The 18,931-nt window shown below is 38.9% G+C and overlaps 1 protein-coding gene across 1 annotated transcript; it reads right to left on the bottom strand.

Moving 5' to 3' along the window:
* Positions 1 to 11,372: 11,372 nt before the first annotated feature.
* Positions 11,373 to 18,290, bottom strand: LOC105059266 (acyl-CoA-binding protein). Its single transcript, XM_010942501.4, has 4 exons — positions 18,145 to 18,290; positions 14,471 to 14,588; positions 11,709 to 11,771; positions 11,373 to 11,608 (listed from the first exon to the last, which is right to left on the bottom strand). The coding sequence occupies exons 1-4, from the start codon at positions 18,154 to 18,156 to the stop codon at positions 11,529 to 11,531; spliced, it is 273 nt and encodes a 90-aa protein (XP_010940803.1). The 5' UTR covers positions 18,157 to 18,290; the 3' UTR covers positions 11,373 to 11,528.
* Between the last annotated feature and the right edge of the window lie 641 nt (positions 18,291 to 18,931).

Consider the following 18,931-nt stretch of genomic DNA (forward strand, 5'->3'; position numbering starts at 1 on the left):
GATGGTTGGAACTTGGAAGCAGTCCTGACGTGCCTAACACCATTCATTCATATATTCCTATAAGTCGTATAAGTGAACATACATGGGAAAGCTTTAGTGTAAGCTTTTCTTTAGTTTTTCTCACATATTGGTCCTTGACATTTTCCTTTTCACATATTAGTGTATTAATTCTTTAAATTTATAAATTAATCTCTGAAATTGCACAAACTGTTGCATGTAGAACCCTGCTGCCTGGTTAACCGCAGTTGAAGTCCACATTCATGAAATGTGTTCTAACGGAATTTACGTGTTTAACTGTCCAGACCATTTTATCCTAAATTCTATAATGAACTTTTACGTATTAGTCCCTAAAATATTCTTTGCCTAAAATGGAATTTTACATACAATGGAATTTTGCATATTAATTTATTAATTCTTCTAAATTTTATATTAGTCTATAAAAAATATAACTCTTTCTTATACATTCTTGGTTTATGTTTATTAGGGCATACTTTTTGCATCCTTGTGGAAGGATGGAGTAGTGAACGAATAGGAAGAAATGGATGGAATGAGGAAATATTAAGATTTCTGAGCAATGTTGACGTAGGCTAGGAAGCCTATGGCACAAGCATTAGAGCAAGCCAACGGAAGATTAAAACTATCTAAGCAACAATACTAAGTAGTAAGTTGACACTAAAACAATCCTGGAATTAATAAAGCAGAAATAATTTGAAATTTAAAGCCTATGGAGACCGGTCTACCTAAGAATAATAACTGATAGTTTATAGCTTTGCTATCAAGAGAGTTTTGTTGCCACCAAGGACTTCACTAATTGACATCATCAAAGCATATTGTAACCAAAGACTCTGCCAGTTGACCTCGCCATTGACCGAAAAAAATCCACCAAAACTTGCACAAAAAAGGTTTATTTGGAGCAACCACAAAATAATATGTACTCAAGAGAACGCAACTTTCAAGAAAAACTACAGGAAAAGTTTTAGGCTTTAGAATTCTTCACATTGATAGGCATGAGTTGAACAACTTTCTATAAATAAAAGCTAATATGATATAAACTGACTGTCATTCATTCAAACGAGTAATGCTGCTGCCAGATTTGATCTTATAATGACCCTTCGATCATCAAAACAATGGGTCTTCATTCTGGCACACATGCAGCTTCGAGTTCTTCAAATGGTGCCCTGTAATTTTATATATCTTTAGATGGTATCTTATCTACAATCGAATCAAATGGAGTACGGATCATATTAGTTCTTGTAGAGGTGGTCTTCTCGAAGCCAGTTCATTGTTGGATGCTTCTGATGGTAAGAATCCTTCTGAGACAGACCATGTGTCACTTGGATACCTTCTACGGCAAATCAGATTATTTTTTGGCCTTCTAGGTCCTATCTTGAGCTGATGTTGGGCTTGGCTTGCATCAAATATGGATGGTAATGCTTAATAATTTAAGTAACCAATTTAACTTGTTTCAATCTACCGTAGATCGAGCTAAATTACCTATTTAACAAAATGATCAAATTTGAATTTAAATTTTTGACATGTTTAATAAACATATAAGATTCGAGTTGATGGATTTTTGATCTATCATTTATCTGACCTGATTTGTATCTTGTTTGACCTGACTAGATTGCCACCCAACATCAAATGTCTAGGATTTAAACCACCGGCCTCTTTCAAGGGCAAGCTCCTAGGAGAGGTGAATAGTCAATTGGGCAAATAGGTGTTAACAAGAAACCCTAAAATTTAATTTTAGATTAAAAAAATTAAAATTTATTTCTCCTTTCGCATAAAAGGCAAACAAGAGCACATTAGCCCTTTTACCTCTTTAATTTTCGTAGATAAATAAAATGACCAATATGTATAATGGGTAGGGATTAACAGGCAAATTGAAAGAATTAGAAGCTTAATATCACTGCAAGAAAGATTTTAGAAACTAATACGCAAAATGCAACTTTTTTGTGGGTGGGTTGGAGCGAGGGAAAGGGAGAGTGCACTCAACAAACCAACCTCAAATGCTAGTCGCACTACTTTGTTGGTATTATAAAATTTTGAGCCATGCAGAATTTTATAATTTTTTGTGAAAAAATAGCATTATAGAACCACAAGAGACATATGGATACATTCGCCTAGATTCTTAGCAAGCCAATTCAGAACCTTTTCAGTAGCTTTTGGAAATAACAATATTTTGAATATCATAAGTAATGCACTGGGATGGTTCCCGGCTTTCGCGAGTTTTTTATTTTTTCTAAACCAAAAACCTGGTTCTCCCTTACAAAAGATGATTTTTTGCAGTTAAACCCTATCTTACGGCTTAACCATGTAATAAACTTATCTTTTATTCTCAATAATACCCTTTATTTATATTCTGTTTAAGTGATTAATTGTGGTCCATAGTTAAAGTCATCAAATCTAGAAAAATGATTTTTTTACTCTGGGGAGGCAAGGGAGATGGCAAGGAGAAAGTGATGGTGGGTGCCCTACTCATGATAAGGTATATTGCTGGTTTGTTGCGAAGATAGAGTGGAGGAAGAGGGAGGGAGGGAAGGTAGAGGAAGAGCATGAGTGGAAGGAAGGTGAGGAGAAGGGGTGATAGCAATGGTGGGGGCATCTCTCTGCAAAGGTGGGGACTTCTCAGCTCATTAAAGTGGTAGATGAGGAAGAATAAGACATTGAGAAGGGCTGGGAAAGAGGAGGGCTGTGTGGGGATGGTGGAGACATCCCTAGTGGTAGTGGGGCATCGCCAGCTCAAAATGTAGAGGAGGATGTAGAAATGGGAAGGAGAGGAGGAAGGTAAGGCAGAGGGAGCATGAGAGTTTGTTGATTATGATGTTGCTCTTAAATCAGAAATTCTAGGCCCCATGAACTTTACATGGCCCCATAGTTGGGTACCTAGGAACATCTTTTGGGAAAGAAGGTGACAAGGAGGCTAATGAGGAGGATTTTCAATAGCAGGGGCAACTTCAACAACAAAAGAGTGTAATAAGATTAATTGGTTATATTTGCAAATATGCATGAGGGGGGATTCACATATAATACAGATATAAAATAGAGGATTTATATATAATAGAGATATAAAATAGGGTCTAGTATTAAAATAACCAAGAATAAGAAAAAAAAATAAAAGACTCTTGTCAAGACGTACTTCCAACTGGAGTAGTCTCTAGTCTAGAGAGCCACAACCAAGCCAACATACCCTGCCTTCTGAAACACATTTGATTCGACCTCTAGTCAAATAGTTCTTTATCCGAATCCTGGACAAAAAAGATTTAGTCTGACCCTTGGTTAGAGAGTTTACTAATCGATCTCCAGTCGCATCCGATCTCTATATGGCTTGCATATCGGAACAATCTCTGATCAGCATAACAACTATGAGTCGATTAATCTTTCAGATCAATCCATCTAATTGAGCTTTGGTTAGAAAACTATTAGTCCCAACTCCTAGTCGGCACACCACACTCTCTGATCTCTCTTCGGAAGCAGATTGATCAAGCTTAGACTTAAAAAGCAGGCGCCAGCTGGCCATAGCTGTCAATACTATCTGAGTGAAATCGCCTGATCCTGAGAATCTTTCAGGTGTAACTTCCTGATCCTGAGAATCATAATCAAATAATCGCACCAGATTCGGTCAGCCTGTCTTCTAAGAATAGTTACACAGCCATCTCCTCTATAAATACTCAAATCCCGAAAACCCAGATAAGTAATCCATCTCAGAGAGCTAAAACTTGACTTTTTTGTTTGTGCATTCTAACTTAAGCATTGGAGGATTCTCACTGGAGCACAATCTTTCGATCTGAATTTTTTTGCTGGTTGCTTCAGCACTATGCCTCCTTATCTTCCAGCATCCACCAGAAATGAACCGCAACAGATAGAGGAAGGGCCAAATTTCAAATCCTAGAAAAAGGAGCAGACAAGTTAGAAACTCTCAAAGATGGCTCAACGCAGGACTTTCTCCCGACGAACCAACACCTCCACCTCCCGATAGTGCAAAATGAAATAAATTAGTCTGCTCCTGCACCTCCAGCGATGGCGAAAATTCCTGCACCAGTACAGCAACTCACGGCAGTGACTGTGGAGCAATTCAATCTATTTTTTCAGCAGATACAATAACTCACGGCTGTCATTCAGACAGCGATCCAACCTCCACCGGCACCACAGCCGGCGAATCAAACCCAAATCCCTCCACCCCAACAACTGACGGCAGATCAGACCCAAGAACCCGAGAGACGATGGTCTCCGAGTCCTCAGTTGGGGCATGATTCAACCCCCGATCGACGATCTCCTCCACGCTCTGAAGCGCATACCAACTGAGATGTGGAAGTCGAGCAAAGACTTCCAGAAATGGATCAGAAGATCCAATAGATCTGCAATAATCCGTCAGCACCATCCGACGGGCTCAATTCTGAACCACCTTTTGTGGCGAGCATCTTCCAGGAACCTATCTCACCAAACTTCAAGATTTCTCAGCTGGAGAGCTAGACGGGATCACAGATCCCACCGATCGTATCAACAGCTTTCGAGCAGTCATGCTCCTTCAAGAAGCCTTTGATGCTATCCTATGCCGAGCCTTCCCCTCCACTTTGAAGGGAGCAGCTCGACATTGATATTCCAATCTGAAATCAGCTTCTATTCACTCTTTTCGACAGCTAAGTCAAACCTTTGCTGCTCATTTCATTACCAGCCAGCGACAACAGAAGCACTCGGACTACCTCTAGACCATCAAGCAGAAGGAGGGTGAGTCTATTCGATCTTATGTAGCTCAGTTCAACAGAGCTATGTTGGAAGTCCGCGATCTAGATCACTCGATCGCAATATCCATCCTGAAGGGTGAATTGTTGATGGACGACTTCAAAAAGTCATTGTTGAAGACCTTTCCCCAAGATTTTTCGAAAATGTTAGCTCGGGGAAAGAAATACACCTGATTGAAAGATTCTTTAGCAGAAGAAACCGTCCGAATAACCCCAACTACAAGGAATCAAGAGCAGAGCGGGGCTTGCTCGCCCAAATGAAATGGTGAAAATCACCGTCGTTCAAGATCTCCATCGAGAAGAAGGAATATTTCACCGAGGAATCATTCACCTTCGAGGTGGCTCGACGATCTCACTTCTTTGAATACTTCTAGGAGAGAGATTTTGATGGAGGTGCAAACCAAGCTGCCTCCGCCTCCTAAGATGCGAACAAAATTGAGGCACTATGATCCAGACAAGTATTGCCTCTATCATCGTGATCACAGTCACGATACTGAAGATTGTTACCAACTCAAAGAAGAAATTGAGCATTTGATCTGAGAAAGGAGGCTGGATCGGTTTATCCGACGATAAGACCCTCCACGCCAATACCCTCCAAAGACCGAGCAGCAGCAGCAGAGATGTCCTACACTTCAACAGCGATAGTGCCAGCCCCCTCAGTCTCAACCTCAATTGGCACCAGTGCAACCGTAAGCGGAGGGGCAAATAGTAGTAGAAGATCGATCCCTGCAGGATGAAATTCATATGATAACCGAGGGGTCATCTGGATCGATGGAGCCGCATGCGGTGAAGAGGCCTCGGCTTGAGGAGCTAATGATCTTCACCAAACAAGATGCTGAAGGTGTACAAACCCCGCACAATGATGTGGTGGTTATTACTGCTAATATCACTGACTATAATGTACACCGCATTTTCATTGATAATGAAAGTTCTGTTGATATTTTATACTTTACTGCTTTCACTACAATGGGCTTTGATCTAGAACAGTTACATAAATTCAGTACTCCGATCCAAAGTTTCTCTGGGAGCTCAGTAATTTCAGAGGGGACTATCAGACTATCCCTTATAGTGGGAATCAAACCTAGACAGATGACCATCCACGTTGATTTTCTTATGCTAAATCTACCATCAGCCTATAATGTAATACTTGGTCGATCAAGTCTGGGGGTGCTGAAGGCGGTGGTGTCAAGCTATCACTTGATGATGAAGTTTTCGACGGAAGTTGGAATAGGATAAGTCTGAGGCAATCAAGCCATGGCTCGACAGTGTTTCGCTACTAAGCTACGAACGGAGGAACCGCCGACGATGCCCCAATCTAAACTTCCAATAAGTTTGGACGCCCATGATGATCTGGTTGGAGAGCATGCTCAGCCATCTGAGGATCCAGTGGAGGTCCCTCTGAGGAAGAAAAATCTCCATCAAACTGTAAAAATTGGATCATCCATAGTCAGATAACCAAAGCTCGGCTAACTGCTCTTTTGCAGAAAAATATGGATCTGTTTGCTTGGACGACAACAGATATGCCTAGCATAGATCCGAAGGTGATAACCCATCACTTAGGAGTGGATCCGACCTTTCATCCTATAAAATAGAAGAAGAGAAGCTTTATCCCAGAGTGCCAGAAAGCAATTGCTGAGGAGGTGGACAAGCTGATCAAGATCGGCTTCATCCGAGAAGCAATGTATCCTGACTGGCTCGCTAACATGGTGCTAGTCAAGAAGGTGAACGAAAAATGGTGTATGTGCATCGACTTCGCTGATCTGAATAAAGTCTGTCCTAAAGACAGCTATCTTCTCCCTCAAATAGATCAATTGGTGGATGCCACTTTTGGGCATGAGCTCCTCACCTTCATGGATGCCTTCTCTGGTTATAATCAAATCCAAATAGTACCTGAGGATGAGGAGAAAATGGCTTTTATTACTGATTCTGGGCTCTACTGTTACAGGATGATGTCCTTTGGGCTAAAAAATGCTAGGGCAATGTACCAGTGACTAGTGAATAAGATATTCAAAGATCAAATTGATCACAACACGAAAGTTTATATGGATGATATATTGGTAAAAAGTCGAGTGAGTCACCCCAAATCACATAGCCGATCTCAAAAAAACCTTCAGCACCTTTGCTGATTCCAGATGCAGCTGAATCCCACAAAATATGTCTTCGGAGTTAGCTCTGGAAAGTTTCTTGGATTTGTGATCTTTCGATAAGAAAATGAGGTGAATCTAGAGAAGATTAAGGTGACTCTAGAGATGTCCCCATCAAGAAATGTAAAGTCTAACGCCTCATCAAAAGGATCGCCTCACTCAATCGTTTCGTCCCAGATCGACTGAGAGATGTTTGCCTTTCTTCCAAACCCTCAAGTAGTCGAGAGACTTCCAATGGATGATTAACTATAAAAAAATATTTGAGAAGTTAAAACAGTACCTTAGCTCGGCACCCTTGCTTACAAAGCCCCAACCTGGAGAAGAATTATTACTGTATCTTACCGTATCTAGGGCAGCAATTAGTTCAGTTCTAATCCAAAAAAAAGGATGAATCCAAAAATCTGTATATTACTCAAATAAGGTCCTTCAAGATGCAGAGATCAGGTACAAAAAGTTAAAAAAACTAATATTCGCTCTGATCGTCATGGCAAAGAAGCTCCAATCCTATTTTCAGACTCATACAATAGTGTTGCTCACAGATCAGCCGATCAAAGCAGTTCTCTACCATCCGGATACATCAGGACGGGTTGCAAAATGAGCCTTACAGCTCTCCAAGTTCGATATTAAGTTCCGCTTAAGGCCTTCAATTAAAGCTCAGATCTTGATGGACTTCATCCTTGAGTGTACCATCCCTGATGAGGAGGGCTCGGAGGCTATAGAGACTAGCTCAATGGTGCTAGAGGAATAAATAAATATGAACCCTGATCCTGAAGACTAATAGATTCTTCATGTAGATGGATCTTCCAATTCATTAGGATCAAGAACTAAGATCATCTTAATCGGATCAGAAAGTGATGTGGCAGAGTACGCTCTGTGGTTTGAATTGTCAGCCACCAACAACGAAGCAGAGTATGAGGCTTTAATTGTCGGGCTTAGACTTGCAAAGGATGTAAGAGCCAAACATTTGAAGATTTTCAGTGACTCTCAATTGGTAACAGGACAAGTCAAAGATGAATATGAAGCTCGAGAGAAAAACATGAAGAGTTACCTCGAAAAGGTAAGAGAACTGACCATATCTTTTCTAAGCTTTAATATCCAACAGGTACCTCGGACACAAAATGTGCGGGCAGATGCGCTGTCAAAGCTAGCAGCCTCTCTACCGTCCGAATTCTAAAAAGAAACTTGTATCGAGATATTAAAAAACTCAAGCCTGGAAGAATCTCTTGCTGTTCAGCAGATTGAAGAAGAGCCTTACAAGATTGACCCCTTGCTGAAGTACCTCAAGTCGGGCGAATTATCACCTGACAGTCGAGAAGCTCGAAAAATCCACAAGCAGGCTACCCGCTATGTGCTTTATGACGACAAGCTATATAAGCGATCCTTCTCTCTCCCGCTTCTAAGGTGTCTGCAACCATCCGAAGTAGATTATGCGCTAAGAGAGCTCCACGAGGGGATTTGTGGAAATTATTTGGGTGCAAAAATTCTTTCTTACAAAATCCTCCGATAGGGCTTTGTTGACCTTCGATGCAATAGGATACCTTCGATTTTGTCAGAAGGTGTGATCACTGTCAGAGGATTTTCAATGTTCAGAATCAACCAGCGATGCCTCTTGCTTCTATCGCCGCTCCATGGCCTTTCGCTCAGTGAAGAATGGATATTTTGGATCCCTTTTCTCAGACCTTAGGTCAGTGCAAATTCCTCCTGGTGGTGATTGATTACTTCACAAAGTGGGTGAAGGCCGAGTTTCTAGCTTGTAAGATAGAGGCTAAGGTTAAAGATTTCATCTGAAAATCCATTATTTGCCGCTATGGTCTCTCGAGAGCACTAGTAACTGACAACGATTGGCAGTTGAGCAGCTTCCGACTTTGAGAATTCTGTGAAGATCTTGGAATTGAATAATGCTTCACTTTAGTTGGACACCAACAAGCAAATGAGAAGGCTAAAATAACGAACAGGACTCTATTACAAGGCCTGAAGGCTAGACTTAATTTGACTGAGGGATCCAGGACGGACGAGCTGTATCATATGCTGTGAGCATACCGAACAACTTAAAGAATTTCGATCGGAGAAACTCCATTCAACCTTGCATTTGGAACCGAAGTAGTTATACCGATTGAGATTGAACTTCTTTCCCTAAGGATCGAGGAGTACAATGAGGACACAAACTCTGAATGATTGCAAACCAATCTTGATCTGGTTGAGGAGAGTAGGGAACGAGCTGCTGTGCGAATGGCCTCCTACCGACAAAGGGTGGCCAAATACTATAATTTTTTAGTCAAGTCTAAGAAATTTCGAGTTGGTGATCTGGTGCTGTGGCGTGCCGAAGTCTCACAACCTACGGAGCGAAAAAAGCTATCACCAATTGAGAAGGTCCTTATCAAGTGGATGAGATGGTACGTTCCGAAACTTATAAACTGAGACAGCTTGATGGAACTCCACTTTAAAGACCGTGGAACTCAACCAACCTCCGTATGTATTACCAATGATATTATAATTTTACTGAAGTATATGCATGAATGAATGCTCCAATTTATCAGTGTCGGTCTTTCCACATATAAGTGAGAATAATGCCAATGAGGGATTTATATTTAAACTCGGCCTTTGATCGGCCTCGAGATGTTAAAGACTTTTGATCGGCAGATATTTAAACTCGATCTTTAATCGACCTTGAGATATTAAAAATCATTGATCGGCTTATATTTAAAATCGATCTTTGATCGGCCTTAAGATATTAAAAGCCTTTGATCGGCTTATATTTAAACTCGACCTTTGATTGGCCTCGAGATGTTAAAAGCTTTTGATCGGTTTATATTGAAACTCGACTTTTGATCGATCTTGAGATATTAAAAATCTTTGATCGGCTTATATTGAAACTCGATTTTTAATCGATCTTGAGATGTTAAAAGTCTTTGATCGGCTTATATTGAAACAAGTCATATTTAATGCATCTCAGCAGAGAAGAGTAGTGTTTACGCATATTTCAAAAATTTTATCATTAATTCAATAATTTTTTCATCTGAAAAATAGTGCATAGACTTTTGATTTAAAAAGAGCTCTTCACATATTCGGCCATTCAAAATGTCAAGATAAATACTCCTATAGTCCGATTAGAGCTCGAACTAGAGAGTAGGTGGATATCTGTTAGGGATAATTTGGAATGGACCGTGAAGATTCAAGCCCATTATGATCCATCGGATCCATATCAGTGCCTCTCAAACGATCGGTCGGAGGTTATTCTGTCCGATCTCTCGTCGGCATATTTTTGATCTGACTTCTGATCTAAAAGAGCTAGTCGGATTGTACATCTTAAGTAGTGCAGTCGCATGATTGATTATGACTCGTCTGACCTTTAGACGGCGTTTGCTTTGATCCATGGTCGGTCAGTCTTTGATTCGACCCCTAGTTGGATAGTTCTTTATTCGAATCTTGGACGAAAAAAATTTGCTCCGATCTTTGGTCAGAGAATTTGTTGGTCGATCTCCAATCGCATTCGATCCCTACATGATTTGTATATCGAAACAATCTCTGATCAGCATAACAACTTCAAGTCTATTAATCTTTCGAATCAATTCATCTAACCGAGCTTAGGTCGGAAAATTATCAATTTCAACTCCTAGTCGATACACCACACTCTTTGATCTCTTCTCGAAAGCAGATTGATCAAGCTTAGATTCAAAAGGCAGACGCCAGCTGACCATAGCTATCAATACTATCAGGATGTAACCGTCTGATCCTGAAAATCACAATCAAATAACCATATCAATACTATCTGGATATCCTGAAAATCACAATCAAATAACCATATCAGATTCGGCTAGCCTGTCTTCTAAAAATGATTACACAGCTGTTTCTTTTATAAATACTCAAACCCCGAGGACCTAAATAAGTAATCCATCTCAGAGACCTAAAACTTTGCTTCTCTGTTTGTGCATTCTGAGATTGCTTCAGCGCTGCGCTTCCTTGTTTTCGAGCGTGAACCAAAAATAAGCCGCAACATTATTCATAACAAATATTTGGAAATTGGAAAATTAGATTACAAAGATGAGCTGCACATGACAGACCATTTCATAAACTTGAGACGGTCAACCAAACCAGATGCCATTTCACTGCTCTCTCTCTTGCTCCTACAAATTTGAACCTAACTCCCTCTAAACTATCAAAGCCCTTCCAGTACCAATATTTCATAAGGTATTACTTTCACAATCTTTTTTATGTTGTTTTGACCCAATAAATAAAATGTAGCTGAAAAGTGATCGCAAATCAGGCAACCTGTTAAGTACAGAAAAATGTTGCAGAGGAAACCATAATTGTATCCTATTCCAACTTCCCTCAACGGATTGACATGCTAAGCCCAAGCAGAACCACTGAGCTCTGGTGATATTTCAATTCAGATACCAAGTGAAAGAAATATTTAACTGAGTCCACAAAATAAGCTGAGATATGTCTAGTAGTTATGCAGTCCCAATGCAGAACATACACGGTAAGATTATGACCAGGAAGCATCATCCATTATTAGTGACGAAGGAAATGTGGCTTGTACATCATTGCATGATTCAAACTTCAAACTAGATAACCACTGGTCTAGATGATAACACAGGAGAGCAAGCAGCAATCCTTTCCTCGAGCAGCATCAGAGACTAGTTCAGGAAGCAGCAGCAGCTTCTTCCTGCAACTGTTTCACCTTGGTGATGTAGTCACTCATCGCGTCCTCCTTTGATTTCCCTGTAGATGTCATTGACACTAATAAGCAATTATATACACAACTAAGATGTACCAAAACTTGCAACAAAGACTGTCATGTCTGTCAGGTGGTTTCCAGAACCTTCAGCAGCCTTCCAAGCATCCCACTTGGCTCTGTCCTTTATATTGAACATGCCAGGTCGGCCTGTAAAAAGAACAAGATTCATGTAAAATATTGAGCATGAATCAGTTCATGCTAATGATAAAATGTAACAGAGTGACAGATTTTCTTTAAAGCAGAGAGAAAAGATAGGAGGATAAAGGTCACATCACCAAAATAAAAAAACACAAAAATACAAGCGAAATTTTAAAGAAACGTACCTATGGAAATGTGCTCTTACTGATGCTAAAAAATAATGCAAAAGTGATTATTTACATTATCTCAGACCTAAAACACCAACATGGTGATTTTATGAATAATGACAGATCTAATGGAGTTAGGGAATAGATAAAACAGATAACACTAAGTTTTATAAAGTTTTGACATCTTGGTAAATATTTTAAATTTATTAAGTAGAATTGTAGCAAACCGCTCCATCACCCAACCAATAACCCCCACCCCCACACCCACCCTGTGAGGGGGAAAAAGAAAGATCAAAAGAACATTGAAAGAAACATACTGGGTGAAGAGAGCTGGGAGTAGGCATGATGATTATGGTTGTGGGTGTTGGTGAAGCTGACAATGCACACAGCAGTTATTTACTAGACCAATATGAGCAATATTGGCTACTTGGTACTATAATTGAGAGCCAAGAGCTACGAAAATCATTAGTCTCATCATTCTGGAATATCTTTAGGTTGAAAGGGAGAACAAAACAACCCAATGCTCAAAGGATTTCTCTTTTAATTGAGTTCCGGGATTAAACTCTAAAACGAGCAACAGATAAGTGCTTCCAGCAGAAGATGCACGACAAACTTAAGGTCTGTTCAGAGTTAATTCAACAGACTTACTGCCTCTGCTCAAACGGATCAAAACAGCTGGAGAGAGAGAGAGTCTGAATCCTCTTGGTCTAATATTTATCGAAGTCTTGGATGACCCTCAGCTTTAGTTTCTCCGATTGCTTCAAGTTATGACAATGGTTCTTCTGGATTAAACTACTTGATCAGTGATCTTTTTCTTTTCTTTTTTGTTATTACTAAATTCACTTTCTTAGGTGGGACCTATGCCTACAGTTTTCAATTTACTCCACCGACACAGCTGCTTTATTTACAAAATATCTAGTGGTTAAGTCAGCCTTCAATCAATTAAATAAATAAATGAATAAGTACATGAATGAATGATGAAATGAATGAATACAGTAAAACAAACTTCATTGCAAAGGAAAATTTGTAAACCATGATTAAAATTAGTAGTTGGGCTTAACTAAATTTTTAAAATTTAATATTTCAAGCAGCTAAGTTTCAACAGAGAATCAATGGAACTTACTCCGTAAATGTGTCCCAATTATTAGATGGATCTTAAGATATCACCATCACTATATCCTTTAAAGATAGGTTCATTGATGAGACAGGAAAGATATTTGGTTTGTCCTAGACAAACAGAAAATGTGCGATACGGTTCCATTTTTTTCTTGGAATTTTTTTTGATAGGATGGTTGCTCTCTCTCTCTCTCTCTCTCTATATATATATATATATATATATATATATATCTCCCCTCCCCCCATCTCCCTGGAGAAGCACTGATACGTTAAAATCAGAGAATGGAAGACACAAACTAAACAGATGAAATGTATGTGCTGCTCAATAAAATAGTTAGGCTGCATTTGGTTGTGCTGGTAGTCCAGAACTAATGGTTTAACTTACTTCTGACCATTTTCACAGAAATAAACTACTCCATCATGCAGATTTGGAGAAATTTACATGATGCAGTCGTGCATTCCAGTGAAAAAAGCAACTCTACTTCTCAAAATACCCACTTTGCTAATGGAATCAATAGGCCACCCTTTTAGTGTTTGGTGGGTTAAAGCAGAATAAATGAAGGGGCTTTATTCCTTTTTATTGCCTTATTCTAGGTAGCCGATTCATAGCTGCTTGGCTGAACATGTGAACGCGTTCAAGGATGCTCAGGGATGCATCTCTTGTGCAAATTCTTGTACGAGTTGGTTGTTCTTGGTTCTGATTACTTCTTATCTGTAAATAAGTGACACCTAAACGGTCACTTATTAACTTTTATCTGTAAGGTAAACAGGGTAGCCCCGAGCGTACCAAGGGCTGGATTGAATCCTTTTTTCCCTTGCAACCAAATACAGTCCTAGGTGGTAAAGGAACACAGCATCTGGAAGAGAGGATTGCCATGACCACAAAGTTAAGCAAACACATTAATATAACTTTACCAGGAGCAAATATTTGGAGTGTGAACGAGAATCAGTAAGTAAAGCAGATCAACAATGATAAGGGTCATTTAACAATCAGAACACTTTCATGGGCCTGAATTCCAAGTGAGGCGACCAATCTATAAGTAATTTGTTGTCACTAAAAGGATGAGAAGAAAATCTTACAGTAGATAGCTCAAGCAAATGTCTTACAAACAGACCAGAATGGAGGCAACTTATCATGAAGGTTAACAATGCAAAAGGCAATTAGGAAGTTCAGATGGAGGCAGTGGAAAGGTAAAGTTAGTTGCAAGTCTGAATCCTATCACAAAGTACAGTTTCATGGTTTCTCTACCATATACAAACATGTAGCAGAAATTTTCAGAAGGACAAGAAACAGTGTCAAGTATGCTAAACAAGTCAAAATGGATCAACATGAATGATGTTACAAGGGAGAGAATAATTTATGTCGAATTATATGCATATAAATTTTTCTTCTGAATAACTAATGTAATGGAAATGAAGCCATACTGGTATTCACTGGTCCAACAGTCGCTTGCTTGTAAAGTGCATAGAGGGTCAGTTTGTTCTCGTTGGTAGTATTTTCAGGTAGAGTTTTAGCTTTCTCAGCATATTCTTCAAACTCCTCCTGTAATGAAATTTCAAAAGAAGATCTGTTAAGGCATTCAATCAATTAATTGTTTGCACATATACAGAAAGCAGAATTCTTGGTGTGACTAATGGAAGTCTAATCTGATACATAACTAAATCATCAAGCATAATCATATGATGTCAGATCCTGTGCAAGATGCATATTAACTAATATATTATATATCTTGAAATCCATGACCTGGGGAGAGGGGGGGAACTCATAGATTGGTAAGTATCAAGTTTATGCATAAAAATTGTACCTGGTTTTGGAGGAGAATTGTAGGATGTATTGAGGAAACTAGCACATAGAGTTGACGAAAGGAAGCAAACTCATGTACAGCATTTAGCATTCATGTTTGAGGTGTTTATATTATTATAAGAAAAGGATGCTATTCCCAACAAGGAGAAGAATAGGAAAAATTGAGGTTGTAGAAGATGGATCACTCATATTGGAACTGTAGTATTGGAAATACCCATGTGGTTGAGAGAACTGGCGATTGAGGGAGAGAGATCTTGAGAAATCAGAAGAGGAAAGGAGAAAGGTCAGAGAGAATAGGGAGAGAATGGAGAAAAAATAGATGAGAGAGTGCGAGAAATGATAAAGGGGGAAAGGGAAAGTTTCTACCCTCTTGATCATTAGAAGCAATAATCTATAGAACTACTCGATAATCAAGAATTATTTACATTCGTACAAATATATTACCTTTCTCCAAACTCACATGCAAAATAAAATATTCTCATCACACCCAACCTAGTTGGATAGAAGGGGTTGAAGAATGCACTCGCGATATATGCCAAAATTCAATGACAACAAAGGACCTAAAGAATGAGCATGGAACTCTTCTTGCAATAAAGGTTCAAAAGAAGATCCATTAGAGCATTCAATCAACTAAATGTTTCAACATGAAGAAAGCAGAAACTCTTGGCGTGTATAAAGAATCTGATCTGATGCGTAACCAACAACATCAAGCATGACTATATTATATCAGATGCTGTGAAAATATATCTCAACTACCATATATTGGGTATATCAGATGCCATGAATTGGACAGAAAACTCTTATATAACATGGGGCAAGTATTGAACATATTCATAATATTGCCATGTGGTTTTGGAAGAAAATTTTAGGATGAACTCAGAAAATTGATGAGTAGATTTCAAGAAAGGAAGGAAAGAAGGAAGAAGGAAAAGAAAGAAGAAGAAAAGGAAAGGAAGGAAGGAAAGAAGAAAGAAAGGGAAAAAAAAGAAGAAAAAGAAAAGAAAGACAGGAAAGAAGACAAAAAAGGAAAAAAAAAAGAAAAGGAAAGAAAGCAAAAAGAAATACACAAAAGAAGACAAAAAAGGGGGAAAAAAAAGAAAGGAAGAAAAGAAAGCAAAAAAGAAATACGCAGAGAAAGAAAAAAGAGCAAAGAAAGAAAGAAAGGGCAAAAAAGAGAAGAGAGACAGAGATTACCTACGAGGATGCTCGATTGGACAGCCGCTAGGACGGGGCATGGCAGAGAAACTTGGACACCCCATCCCACAAGATTTAAAATATTTCACTGAAATTTCATTTTTCTACAGAGAAAATGTGTTATCCTAGCATGGGGAGATAAAGGAGAATCTATGGTTGAAAGAAAATGATGGCTCTTTGTGGAATTATATTGCTGAAATGGCTGAGAAAAGTCTCAAGTTAAGAGAGGGATCTTGAGAAAGCAGGAAAGATAAAAAAGTTAAGAGTGGGATAGAGAAAAGGCAGGGGGGTTGGTCTGTGGTAGACTCTTCACCATTGGAAGCTCTACCCATAAAGTCCTCAACAGGAAGAGTAACATGTATGATTGTAAATATATTATTTATCTTCAGCCACCCATATATCTCACTTCACAACCTTCCTAGTTGGCTAGGACATGTTTGATGAATACATTCATGCTTTGTACCAAGATCCCATGAGAAGGAGCGAAAGAACGAGCATGACACATCATCAACACAACATCAATGCCAGGTTTAAAGCATGCTTTACACATATCTATCATTGTTCTGTACTATAAAAATTTGGAGGCTATTCATCATCAGTCAAGTTTGAAATTGAGACCTCTCCTATGAAGAGATTGTGAAGATCCATTGTAATCCCACTTTGGGTTCCGCATAAAATTTCAAAAATATCATGCATCTCTCATGCTTCACCATTTTCATTATTTTAGCCCCAAGCTTAAATATAATATATTTTTCTTTATGGTGTCAATCACCAAATTCTTTGATGCAGAAAACACCATTAAGTATGTCAACGAGTTCTTTCATTAACAAATTATAGAATCATGTTGACAAAAAATGTATTTAGTTTACACACATCTTATGAATATCTCAATCATGATGATGGTTTAATATTTCTTATAGAACTGACAATGAAAGGCATAGGCTTGCGCTAGAAAGATTTGGGTTGCTTTGAAGCTTAAATTAGAACAATTTAAATTTCTATGGTTCAGATCATGCACAAGCTAATTGCAGTCTAAATCAGAAACTGACAATGCCAACTCCACTCCATTTTTAGCATCCAAGGAATCATCTCACATAATCATAGTCCCTAAACAGGATCTAGTCCACGGAAACAAAAACTTTGGTTTTTCTTTATTCTTTTCTTTCACATATAATATTCGCATGATCTTTTTGAGACATTCTCTCAAATATGTCCTGTGTAATGTTTATATCTCTTTGTCTCTGAAGTCCAACGGCTAAGCGATTACACCATACATGACCCCACATTCTCGTGATCGCGTGAACTTCAACAGGGATACTGGCGGATGCACAGGGTAAGGGAACAAACAGGAGAGAGGAGTTGGAAGTTGAATTAATCTTCTTCTGAAGAGAAATTACTATATACTCAAGAGAGACTGTCAAAAATTAGGAATATGGCATAGCAAACTTATCACAAAAACGGGCATGCCGCTTTAAAAAAAAAATAATCACTTTTTAAAAAAAGAGAATACTCCAAACCTTAACTAAAAAAATCTGTTAACATCGCTGGCCATATACAAACTATCTGATTTTTTCCACTATTAACCTATAAAAAAAACTCATTTATCTAAATAATAAAAAAAACATGTATCTAAATAACCAAAAAATTGTTATGATACACCACCCTAACAGGCTACATGTAACATATCCGATCCGGATCTAAGAACAAATAAATTAATACAGAGATAGAGAGAGAGGCATCCAAAAACTCAAGAGACTAGTATCAGATAGAAAGAATCATTATAACCAGTGCAATCCCAAGCAATAACAATCTAATCTCTCCATATAAAATCACTGATCTAATTCTCCTTCGATCTATTCCTCAAAAAAATCTCTTTCGATCTATGCTAATACTTTTTTCAAAAAACACAACTCAAAATACTTAAAATGGGACAAGAAGCCAGGAAAAAATGGTGGCCCAAACGAAGCCATCATTCAAGAAAGAAACAGCTGATCTCAGACGAACACCTCCATCCAAAAACTCGAACGTAAGCAATAAATCACCAAAAAAAGCTAAGAATTTTAATAGAAGAAAAAGGAACGGAAGAGTTATTTTTGAATACCTTGAGACCCATTGTCACGCTTTTCTTCTCTTCTCCTCCGCTTCAGATCTTCTGGAACGACGGCCAGAGGTGGAAGATCTTAGCTTCGTTTATATAGACCGGCCTGAATTAAAACAGACCTTGGAGTCATCTTAAATTACGAGAATACCAACATCATTCCCGCAACGCAAAGCTAGAAACCGAGTTGAGTACGAAATCTTGGAGCGACTTATTCTGCTCCTTGAACGCGCATAGAAATCCCTATGCGAGAAGTAGATCTGCCGTCGGAGTTTCCCTATACGTCCATCCTGTCCGTTCGTTTATCCCATCACGTTCAAATAAATAGAAAGGCCAACGCGCAGAGCTGACACATAGGATCTAACGATGACAACAAGGAGTCGCACAGAACCGACACAAGATTTTATCGGCTTCTACCGAAAGTGGCGGCGTCGATTACGAAAGTATGTATAACTTTATGTAGGTACGAACAGGAAAAGTCCGCTCCAGGCGAATATATTCTCGACACGTAGACAAAATAATTGGCAAGTGTGCCTGCGGTACGTGAGGCCCACAGGGTCCCAAGGAAGACGAATGCAGAGCATCCACTTCAGATTGGATCTCAACTGGGGATTTATTACTTGGGTTATGTTAAATCGCGGATTAGATGTGAAAAGATATACAATTCCTTTGATCAGCCGATTCCTCCATTTTTTTCCGAGAGAAACCAAGTTTATCGTTCAAATAAACGTGACTTCACCCGGTCAAATAAACGTTACTTCACCGAAACTATAAACGTTAAATAATGGAA

This window comes from Elaeis guineensis, chromosome 16 (genome assembly GCF_000442705.2).
Source record: "Elaeis guineensis isolate ETL-2024a chromosome 16, EG11, whole genome shotgun sequence".
NCBI lineage: Eukaryota > Viridiplantae > Streptophyta > Magnoliopsida > Arecales > Arecaceae > Elaeis > Elaeis guineensis.

Excerpts from the sequence above, each read along its gene's own strand:
- LOC105059266 (XM_010942501.4), bottom strand. Across the intron at positions 11,772-14,470 it reads TGTTGGACCAGTGAATACCA|GCCGACCTGGCATGTTCAAT; the intron begins GTATGGCTTCAT and ends TTCTTTTTACAG. Across the intron at positions 11,609-11,708 it reads TGCTTGGAAGGCTGCTGAAG|GGAAATCAAAGGAGGACGCG; the intron begins GTTCTGGAAACC and ends TGACATCTACAG.